The following is a 12,235-nucleotide window of genomic DNA, read 5'->3' as shown; positions in this document are numbered from 1 at the left end:
TGCTTTAGAGAAGGTGACAAACTGAAACAGATCAACAGAACAAATCTCCTCCTCAGAAAGCTGGACTTATAAAGCGGGGGGAAAAAAGACCTCCTGCCATTTTGCTGAAACCTTCTTTGCAAGTAAGGGCAAAACTATAAGGAACTGAGTTAATAATGTGTTAAGCATCGTGATAATTCAGATTTTTACAGGTCATCTCCTGTCACCAAAGTGCAAATCTGCTCAGAATAAATGACAAACATTTAAGAATGAGAATGTAAAGAACACAACGTCGTATATGCATTCTTTTAAATTGTAATTTTTTTGGCTCAAAAAAAGGTTGAAATGACATGATTGAGAAAAGTATGCTGTGAATCTGTGCTAATGTAAGCTAACTAGGTTAACTCTGTTCCAAGAGATAAGTGGAAGCTTTCTGTTGAAATATGAATGTTAGTCCTCCCAAATGTTAAATGTTGAAAGGGAACAGATGTCTTCAATCACTTTGTGGGCTGCAGCTGAGCAGCTGACAGTGAGTCTCCGAGCAACAGCGGCCCTCAGACGTCAGTCAACACCACCTTGGGAAACACCCACCCAGAGGCACGAGGCTGAGACATCTCTCCATAAATATGTGTCAAAGAGGTTTCAGCCTTTTTATACACATCAGTATCATTTCAGATTATGTTCCTTTAGTCAAACAGAGTGGGCATGTTTTGAAAAATGTCAGTATAGCTGACTGTAATATGAAAAACTGCATCATTTAAAAAACAGTATTTGTGTGTGTGTGTGTTTGTGTACTTGCAGCGCACAAGACAAACAACAAACGGTGCACATGCATTAAGGAACTGATTCTTCAGTTTTTGGAGCGAACACAGCGCTCTGTAAGTTCAGCTAAGTTTACAGCAACAGACTACAGTAGTGTAGTACTGTAATGTTACTAACATGAAGCTGCTGATTGTTGTCACACTGATTGTTGTTAAACCCCACCAGCTGATACCTGCATCTGGATGGTACACAGATCAAGTGTGATCCATCTCACCACGATAGAGCAGACATTTCCCTCCATCTGTCCTGACTGGTTTATCATGTTTGTCACATTTTAGTCTGAAGCTAAAAGTAATAAGGTTTAACACCCGGTTCTAAACACATGATGTATGTGATGCATCAATGTGAGTGTTGAGTGTGAGTGCATGTTTGTTGTGGATTTTTCACCTAACGCAGTGTTAAAGTTTTCTTTTTGTTTGAACTTCTTGTCTCTTTGATTGGCACACCCAGATGGAGCTTTCCCCACTATCTCCAGACCGAAGGTTGTTTATTGTCCAAACAACTTCTTTGTTTACATTTGGAGCACAGATTTTGCCTTATGAAGCTCAACGTAATCTACTTTCAGATTTAAGCTTTACAGGCAGGAAGCCAAAACACACACACACACACACACACTCACTCACACTCGTCTGTAAATCTCACCGGTTACAGAAAGCATAGTCCAGGTGCCGTTCTGCAGCTCATCTGTGGGTTCATCCAGTAAGAGGATTCGACACTCGTACAGGCCCTGGTCGTCCAGCTGCAGGCCCTCCAGCCTCAGGGTGGTGATTCTCCGGAGAGACACGCGCCCTGCAGAAACAGATTGAGGTTAGACAGGTGAAGCTGCAGGGGTGAGGGGCATGGGATGGCCAACTTTAAATGATGCTGATTTTATTTGACATCTCCTCGGTGTGACCTGTGTGAAGCTGCTGGAGAGTGGAGCTTTGTTGTGCTGGAAAACAACATTGTCCTCAGCCTCACACAAACACATGCACAAACACACACACACAAACAACCGCTGACACGCAAACTTTGTAATGTGATCTCCTGGTTGCCAGGTGACGGCTCCCTCGAGCCGGAGCGCAGCTTGCCACATCATCCCCTTTATCTTTTCCAGGCTGCAGCCCACATCTCATCATGTCCATATACTTCTCACAGTTTGTCAGACAGACAATTGTCCAGCGACCTAACGGCCTGCAACAGTGTGGCTGACGAGAAACTGTCAATGGCAGCATTATGTAAGATGCACTGGCGTCTCTCTGCAGCATTTCAGGCTTAAAAACATCTAAACAGAACTCCTACTGCAGCCAGGAAGCATCAGTGGTACTATGACGACTGTGAAGGGGTGGTAATTATTAACAGAAGCTCTGATTTCTCATCACTGTGGCAGGGTGGGACAGTCAAAAGATCCAGGAAGTTGGAGTAAGGTATGTTGGCAGCGATAACACACCTTATTTACTTTTCCAAGCTGCCAAAGGTGACTAAATCCACAGGGGGAAAAGCCGGGCAGGGAGGGGTAATGCAGAGCAAAACACACAGATGAATACACTCAGGAGATTAGAGCATTTCAAAATCCTAAACTTTGACCCCTGGCGGGTTTTTTTTTCCCTCTCATGTTTATTGGCTCTGTGTGAGATATAGGTCACTATAGCACCTCAGAGGAAAAAGGCTGTGCGGAGGGAAGGGAGGTTTGTGCGACCGTGACTGGGAGTTGTCAGATAAAATGGGAAGGGAAAGGTGGAGGTGAAGTGAGAGCGAGACCTAATGGTACCACTCCTTCCATCTGAAAAATGTATGACTGCAAAGGATTTGAATGTGAGGTAAATTGACTGTAAGGCCACCTGAGAGGGAAAGCAGGGAAGGAGAGAGAGAAAGAAACAGACAGGGGGAGTGAAACAAGTGTGCACGCCTTCAGAACAAGAAGAGTAGCTGCTGTACGTTGTGCAAACAAATGAAGGATGTAGTTAAATTAAGTACGTTAAGATTGAATTGGTGACTTAAATAAAGCAACAACATTTCCCTTTTCTTCTTTCACTCCAAGCTCACTTCTGTAAACCAAAGGAAACATGAAAAAAAAACAGCTATTTTGTGGACAGTTTGAGTTCATTGTGAAACTAAAAGAATGGGAAAGTGAATTCATCCACGGTGCTTTTCTTTGCAGTTATTGATTTCCAGGTGTGTTGCAGAATATATCCCACAGCAACAATGAACGTATAACTAAATAGCTGGTCTTTTTGTACAAAGCTTGTTTGATTTGTTTGCTCAATGGTTTTCACAATGCCACATTTTTAAACTAAGATTCTAGAGAAAAAACTAAAATGTTTTAATACTACAGCAACAAAAATACGAGTCCTAAGCATTCCCATATGGGGAAATGTCTTGTTCTTAACTCCCAAAAATTGTGTGCATATTCCTGGAATCCTGTCTAACTAGCACAAATATGTTGCTAGTGTTTCGGCCAACAGATTTCTGCAGTTCAGACCATTCTGTCTCTCTGTCGCTTGTGGCTGCTTCTGAAAATTTGACTGAAGATCTGAAGTATTTCTAAAGCTTCTGCAGTTTTCAATACCGTTGATCACTTCAATAACAGATATTTTAAAAAAATTGAGAAAATAACACTACCTCAGTTCAGGCTATGAGCAAGAATGAAAGATACATCGACTGTTTGTAGAACACCATTAGCTGTTTCATGCCAGCCCGTTCTAACTCCATTAGTGGCCCTAAACGAAATGAGGAGTGAAAATCTCCTCTTGGGTAAGCAGTCAAGGGCTGAACATACTAGGTACCTTAACGTAGGAGAGCAGGGTTTGAGTTCTGTGTTAAAGAAAAAGTATATGTAGCCTTCTTTTGGGTATTGTAATTAATAGACAGGTTATTAAAGTTGTGTACAAAGTTTGGACTCATTGGAACCCAAACCTTCATCTGTTTCCTGAATATAACATAGTGAAGTTTTGCTGGATTATTTTGTTATGTGAACCAAATATGAATGACTGTTGCACGTCCAAAAGTCATCGATCGATATATCACTGAACTGTTTATTGTTATATTCTTACCTTATTTTGCCTATTAATGGTTGTCAACTTGCCTGATTTCCCCAAATGACCCCCCAGAGTTTAAGAAATTATTTCTGATTCTGAAGTCTAACTGTACATTAGCATTTAGCTACCTTTTATTGTCCTACAACTTGATCCCTGACCCCTGTGTGTACAACACTGACACCACAGTGGTAACTACATGTACTAATTTGAAGACCAGACCTTATCAGCTGACATCAGTGTCAGACCTTCCTAATGCTCTATTAAGATTCAACTCCTTCAGCAAGCTTTACAAATCTGGAGGAAAAACTGAAAACAGCAGAGTGGAGGCTGTTAAAGCAGCATATTAATAATAGTTTGGAAATGTATAACTATTACATATGGTAAAGATTATATTCTATTATTCTATTATATATATATATATATATATATATATATATATATATTGTGTTCATTTGTCTTATTCTTACTGACGGGTTTGTTTGTCTTGTTTTTACTTTTTCTCTTAGTACTGAGCCCTGTGGTCACTTCCTCTTGTCTTGTACTGTGCTGTGGTTTGTACATAAAAGGAGGCCGACTCGCTCACTCTAAACAAAATCTACCAATGAGTAGAAATAAAGTTACCTTACATTACCTCAGTGTCTAAAAACCTTTGACCATATCATCAGCAGAGATGGCTGGTATAAATGTGGCAGCAGGGCTAAGCCCTTCCTTTCCTGAACAATGAGGTTAAAAAACTATTCTTAAAATAACTTGGAACAGATTTGGAGTAGCAACCAAACCTAATAGTTGTAAGTGATATCTAAACAGGCTTATTTATTGCAGCCTTATCACTGTAGCATCTTTGTAGTGTGAATGGGTGAAAGGTGTCATGACACGCCCCCTTATTTTGATTTGATTTCAGCCTCCAGGCCACCGACTTTGACCAACGACACAAGTGTAGCATTACAGACTGTAGAGATGCTCAGAAACTAACTTAGCATCCCTTAGCTTAAGAAGCTATTTATGTTCCTCAAGATCAATAACAGCAGTTCTAATTCTGTAAGACAAAAATAAACTCCCCTTTGCTTCCAAATAATTAGGTAACCTATTAAGAGTCCTACAGCAGTGACTGATAACTATACTGACAACATATCAATACCCCACACCGACACCCACCAACACCCCCCCACCACCACCTCCTCCTCATGCTCCCTGCCCTGCTCTTCTGCTGTCAGCTCACTGGATCTGCTGAATTAAATCAACCAGAGAGCAGCTTTTTGACTTCTTCAGGCCAAACAATAACCCCTATCAGTTAGATTCATCCACACACACACACACACACACACACACACACACACACACACACACACACACACACACACACACACACACACACACACACAAAGCATTTATTCGCCCAACTGTTTCCAACCGAAGCCCCCCCCCCGCCCCCCCCCCCCCCCCCCCCCCCCCGCCCCCCCCCCCCCCCCCGAAAGCTCTCAGGTGACACAGAAACACAAAACCCTCCCTCCAGCGCTGTAATGAAATAGAAGACTTTACAGATGAAAAGGTTTAGTGTGAGTTGAAAAGTGTGCAGACCTTGGTTCTTCAGTAGAACAGATTATTAAATGTTGTGGTAATGATGATCTTTATTTTAAATTGCAGCTTTGTCAGAAGAAATAAAAAAGAATCGACGTTCAGCACTCTGAAATACTAATTAGATAGTTTTGTCTGAATTCATATTAAGACGGATTAAGATTGAAGTGAAATTCTTTGAAAATTAATTCTAAACACAATTAACCAAGCAGCTGTTTTCATAATCTCAGCAGAAATGAAAGGCATCATCCATATTTTGAAGTCCCTTGGAAAGCCTTATATTTTTTTTTTGGTTAAGTTCGTTGAATTTGTGTTTATTTATCGTGTCTGTTTCATGTAACACACAAGTTTAAAAAGTAGATTAAGCTAATAAACTTTGTACAAAAGGTACAGTGAAATCATCCTTTTCAGACAAAATCAAGTCATCATGAAATGTTTAGGTTCGAGATGATGTGAGCAAAGTTCATGACAAAAATGAACTCTGTTAACCGTTGAACTGTTAATCTGGTAACAAAGAATATTTATAATATATAATTGATATCAGTTTATTCATTAATGAAGTTAAAAGTGACTTTAACCCGTAATCTCCAAAAACAACAAAAAGAGGCCGTGATGACTTAGGCCCCGTGTCCACCTAACGTATGACAGACACTGCTCCGTCACTTTTTACTGCATGTTTTATATTTGAGATCGTTTTCTACCCCAGCAGACACGGAGCAAAGAGGATGTGGGTACAAGATACGATCCTTAGGAGGCTAAAAAACAGGGAATATCATATACATTTTGAAAAGAGCGTCGGTTACTTTCTGAAAAGTTCAACGATTTTCAACTTGAGCGTCGGAGTGGCCACACAAAAACAGAGCACTCTTAAAAAAAGATGCCGCACGCTGCGCTTTTCATCCAGAAGGCCGCTTTCTGCTGTGAATGCTCTCTACCCCTTGAAAACAACTGAAAAAAATCTCTAGGTGGACACGGGGCCAAAGGGTGGTTTGACCCTATAGGGACCCGGGCTCTGGATGTGAGTACGCTTGACCCCAAAGTAGGGCTGTAAAATGTATCCAGTATTTTCTGTAGAGCTGACAGTTGACCTGTTTCTCCTCTCATTGTCTGTCCCTCTTCACCCTGCTCCACCTTTCTCTCTATCTCTCTCTCTCCCTCTCCCCTCTCTCTATCTCTCTGAGTGAATCTATAAAAAACGCCTCAATAATGAAATACAGCTGTGTATTTTATGGGTATATTTTTTATCCATTCTATTTTATTTTAGGCACATTTTAATTTAATAATCTTATTTTTTATTTCACAAACGTACAGTTTATTTTCATGTACATGTTCACATTGTGCAGCCGGCTGTTATTCAAAGAGCCCGTGTGACATGTGGCCCGTGTGGATTTGTCTTTTATCTGACTTTGTGTTTGTTATTTCTTTACGGAAAGTTTATATCTAGATATATTCAGTATATTGTGTATCGACATCCAGCTAAAAAATATCGAGCTATATCTTAGGTCCATATCACCCAGCCCTACCCTGAAGTCCGGTTCATTTGAGCAGTGTGAACACAAATGTAATGTACCGTGTCCAGGTCCACTTGAAGAGGTGGTCTCGGGCAGGATTCATGTCTACTCGAGTACGGTCCACAGGAGATGTGAACGCAGCTGTGCTCAAACAAGGAAGTGGACCGCTATATGATGTCACAACTAAAAAAAAGCTGTGAAAGGATCTCTGTGGAGGATCGAAAAAGTGACATCAATTCTAAATGAAACTAAAGAGCAGGTCTGAAAGAAGGAGAACTTTAAAGGCCACACTGAGAGTTTTTCAGCCGTTTTCAGAGTGAAGGATGCCCCAGAGATATTGATTTTCTTTCTTCCAAAAAGGGATGTGTAACATTTTGGAAATGAAGTTTTTTTTTTTTTTTTTTGAAAGAGTCTGTTGGGGAATTGCAGGTAAAGCGTCTTGTTTGGTCGGATAATATTCGGCATGAAATTTTCAATACCGCTTCATGCGACACGGACGTTTGTGTCCCTGAGAATGTGATATTTACGGGCAAGGAGCCCAATTCTTTTTGTCAAACATGTCGTCAGCTCCTGGCAGGCCGCTCAGAGACATCCAGGTTTGGGTGAGGGAAAGGAGTAGATAAGGTTTCACACGAGGTTGCTGCTTGTTGCTCTATTAAGCCGGAGAGTGTGATGGTTTGAAATTTGAATCGAGAGCTACCCGCTGTTGTAACGATGATGAGCAATCCCAGTGCAAACTCCCATATTTGTCCATGTGGGGAAAGGAAGTGTATTAGCCATGTGAGCTGTGTTTAATGTGCTCCTCCTGCACACACTCTGCTCAGGCTCATTGTGAGGAGATTAACATGAACAGTGTATTTATACAGCTGTATTCTTACACAGTCTGCAGCTGTATGGGTGGAGAGGGGACTTTCTGTCCTCTTCACAGATCAGGCACTAATCCTTTGATCTTAACTGCTCTATTACAACAAATACATTTACACCCTTTTAGCTCTTAACACTCTCCAGGGAGCAATCTGTCCAAAATCATAGAATGTATCTCACACTGTGTGAGGCTCCACGTAAGGTCAAACACAAAGAGTACTGATGGAGGAGGTGACCTGCAATCAAAAAAAGGTCAATTTTGATCCTTTTTAAGTTGGCAAAGAGAGAGGGAATGGTGGATAAGAAAAAAACCCAGAACCTCAGCAGAATGAATCACTTGTGTTGCTGTCAGAATATCTACAGCAAAGCAACAGTTGGACTCTTTGGCTCCTGACGCAAAACTACTGAGACACCCGAGAACATCCATGGCCTGAGGAGGTGAAATCCACACCTGTCCTTCCATCTCTAAAGCGTTAGTTTCCCATGTTGCACCTGTTACCCCGACACCAGCCACTACCTGTGAGAAAGCCTTGAGTGCAGCATTGGATTGGACAAAGCATCTCTTTTCAAACCTTTTGAATCGCTAGAGAACAGCAGCTTTCTGTTTGTCATTGGAGAGGCATGTGATTAACATACCTGTCCTTTAGAGAGAAGGGGCCTTTCCGAGCAGGGTGCTTTATTGTCAAGTTGAGTGTACAATAAGTGTAATTCACAGGCCAAAGGGTAAGCAAACTTCAGGTTTTTACTGCCTGTATATTGCTCTGCACTCTCCTGCAACTAACATCCAGTGTAATGAAGTGTGACATCAGTGTGAGTTGAAGGATCGTCTTCAGAGTCAGCGACAAAAGGCCCTACTGTCTTTTATGAGCCCGAGCTGGAATTAAAGTCTGCCCCGTTCCCACTTACAATAATTCATCAGCCAAGGTTCAGGGCCGACTTTATTGCTATGTAAATGTCTGTATCGTATTTCCTGCTCGCGTTGGATAAGGGTGCGGCATTCAACTCGAATGAGAAAGGCCTTGGCTGAGTTAAAAGCAAGGTTCTGATCCTTTGGCAAACAAACACCTAAATGCCACAATTACTGCTCTTTAATGTGTCAGGACAAGCAATGAATCTGTGAGACCAGTGATTGTTACAGGTTGTATTTAAATTGACACTTAAGTGGAAAAAGCTGGCAAGGTCCCACACTTCTCCCCAAACCAACAAAGAATTGATCCTGCTGAAAGAGGATTGTCAGTTCAGCCAGAGCCTGATTTATCGACTTAGTGTTTGAAGATATTTAAAACATGTCACTGAGTCACACCGTTACACCGGGTGACATGTTTCTTCATTACCATGAACACTTTATTTCTCCCCCATGGATCAGTCTGATGTTGTAAATACTAGGTAGCACTCTCAATGTGTGTTCAACCTCATCTCCAGTAGAGGTTTAAGATCAGGTGTGCAGTCTGGATATAGATGTATTGAAGAATTGAGAGACAGTTTAGCGCTTTGTTTTATTTGTGCATTGGATTAGTGGAAAAAAAAGAAAATGATCATATGATAAATTCATTTACCTCTATAGAACATCTAGAATGCATTAAAGAACTTAAAGCCCCCGTGTGGATCCTTCAGTTTGTGTTGATTTGATTGCCCCCTGAGATGAAGCAGTCCCTCTAATCTCTCTGCTGATTTTCTCCTCTACATTTAAGTAAGTTGTGTTTTCTGATGAAACATTTTTACTCCTGCTTATTTTCACATTCCAGTGTATCAGACATCTTTGTCTTAACAGAATATGGTTTCAGCAGCAGTTTGCTTGACACCTACTCTGTGGCAGCAGTTTCATGCATCAATTATAACCAATATAGAAATAATACATCTTGTTGCTGATGGTCTCGTGTGCTTTCAGTGGGTCACTCAGAGGCATCCATATTGATTTCCGTCTGTTTTAGAAGCAGCTCCAATCTCCTTTAACTGGAGCTTTACATTTTTCAATAGTCCAGATTCTGTCCATGTATGTAGGGAATAAAAAAGCATAACAAAAGCTTCATGTGAAATGACCTTATATTTCAGCACAGCGACTAATGGGTTGCTATGGTAACTGTCAATCCTTTTTCATTAAGCTTTTAACACTCAGCCAGCTTGTAACACTTTCATTTTAAGACAGTTTGCATTGAATGAAGATTACTTTGACAGTATGTCAGGCACTTTTGGTGAACATTACAAAGAACAGTGTAATCTTCTGATTCCAAAATACATATTTGTGCATGTTTTATTAACACTTAGTCCAAAGGTTTGTTGTAAGACTTGTTGTGTTGCCTGGAGTGTGGAGAAGTGAATGGTCAAAAGGTAATAGATACAGTCTGCATCAAAGGGAACGCCCACAAAATGTCACATCTGATCGGTGCTGAGGGGGAAAACAGACCACTATAGATAGACACAATGCTGAAGGGCTTTGTCACTACAGATAAAATGAGAAATCTTAATCTGAAGTTTTAATCTGAAAGGATTCTTTTCCCCTAGGGGACACCCTCAGACAAGAAGCCGACTGAATTTATTAGATTAAATGTTTAGTTTATAAATGTTTGATACTTAAAGGTTAAAGTTCATCTTATGCTTGAAACCTTTTATTTCTTTAACTAAATAAACAAAAATGAGTTTACAATGACTCTGCATTCAGAAAAGTTTTAAATATTCACAGTGGTGTGCTTTTATCCAGAGATGTGCTGCGTTTTTTAATCGACATTTTTGAGCCATTCACTCCTTGAATTTATTCTGTTAATTAAATCTTTTAATGTTTCCCCTTAAAACGCTCTCTCTCCAATCTCCCTGGAAGTATCACAACATTGTGTTCCAGCTCCTCATTGAAGCTGTATGCAGCTGACCCTGAGTGAAATATTTCAACATCAAATACTATCATATATTCTAGGTATTTTGTGCATGGTTTTATGCACCTTTCTCAAGAAAAATTCAGCCTGACAGATTTGGTATCTTTGGAAACGTTTGAGATTGCGCCCAGAATTTCAAATTAAGTTGGTGGGTTTGAACAATATTTAGCTGCACAGCATGACTTTGTACTAACTGATGCAACAGCAGGTAAGAAGGGTTTAAGGAGTTGAATCACTAATGGTTTGGTTGTTACAGAAAATGTTGATATCTACTATCCATCAGTATTCATTTTGCTAAAACTTAATGACACACAGGTGACCGGTGTGCTCACCTGAATGTCAAACAGTAAGAATATATTTTTCTCTTTGAAGACGTTTCATAAAGCCTGCCCGGTCGTCTTTCTCAAAGTGCACTTCTGTTAAAACACTGCACGGCCCTCTAAGCTGGAATCCAAATAGCCTTTGGAAAGTTGACCAGGGAAAAATTCAGTGGAAAGGAAAACTTCTGTGACAAAGGGGAGATCTGAGCCACCCAGACATGCTTTCCTTTTGTCCACACCATTCCCATTGTTTGTGACTTTAAAGGATAACAGGAGCTGCACACAGGTTTTCTTGGTCCATTGAGGGTATTTCTCCCCACAGACTCTCTTTGTACTCGGTGCTGCGGGCAGAAAGTGCACAATAGATGGTGATGCAATGTGAGAGTTTCAGTTCCAGCAAAAGTAACTCCCACTGAGGCTGATTTGAAAGGCCGTCGAGGTGTGGTACTGAAAACACTACCAGACTCAGATATTGGTTCCATTTTTCTCAGTTGAAGAAACTGGGACTGTGGTGTGAGAAAACACTCCTCATTCTTACTAGGTTATTTTATCTAACCTGGGCCTTGAATCCCAAATGACAGTTTACAGGGTACCAGTAGCCTAGTGGTTAGTGCACCCACACCATGTGGACGGCTGTGGTTCAGTGGTCAGTCTTCTCTAAACCGGGAGGTCTGGGGGTTCGAGCTCCTGCAGCCTAATATCTGATGTGTCCTTTGGCAAGACACTTAACGCAAGGTTTCTCCCGCTGCTTCATCAGCAGAGTGTGGATGTGTATGAATGGATGAGTTAATACTGATGGTCACTTTACATAACAGCCTCTACCATCAGGTTGTGAATGTGTAGGTGTGACCTGCAGTGTAAACAATCTTTGAGTAGTCAGAAGAGTAGAAAATTGTGATACTGTACAAGCTCAAGTCCACTGACTGTTTATGAAGGCCTTAGTCCTCAAATCTGACCTGTGGCTCCTTTCCTGCATGACAATGCCCACTCCCTGTCTCCCCGACTTCTGCCTCTATCCACTGTCCTATCTCTAAATAAAATGATCACCTGAAGAAGAGATTGAAAGGTTGTGATGAATTAAAACTTCTTGTGGTATTTGTGCAAGTGTGCGTATAACTACCTCCTTTTTCTATCTCTAAATAATAATCGTGTCAATTTACTTTTGTAAGAAAAGAAAGTTTCTGGGCCACAGGTTTAAAACTAAACGGTAAACTCCCGCACACTGTCTTACTTGCAAACATTTATTGTCATTGTTGGTACCACACTACTTTGTTTGAAAG

General features: G+C 40.9%; 1 protein-coding gene across 1 annotated transcript in view; it reads right to left on the bottom strand.

Annotated features, from left to right (window-relative positions):
• The window catches only part of igsf9a (immunoglobulin superfamily, member 9a), a 61,627-nt gene that overhangs the window by 36,200 nt on the left and 13,192 nt on the right, over window positions 1-12,235 (bottom strand). Inside the window, exon 4 of the mRNA XM_061062017.1 lies at window positions 1,444-1,590. Coding sequence (XP_060918000.1) covers window positions 1,444-1,590 — 147 coding nt within the window. The remainder of the gene's footprint in view (window positions 1-1,443; window positions 1,591-12,235) is intronic.

Source organism: Labrus mixtus, chromosome 17 (assembly GCF_963584025.1).
Source record: "Labrus mixtus chromosome 17, fLabMix1.1, whole genome shotgun sequence".
In the NCBI taxonomy this organism is placed as follows: Eukaryota; Metazoa; Chordata; class Actinopteri; order Labriformes; family Labridae; genus Labrus; species Labrus mixtus.
Note: the sequence above shows the minus strand (reverse complement) of the source record. Positions and strands in the feature narration are given on the sequence as shown.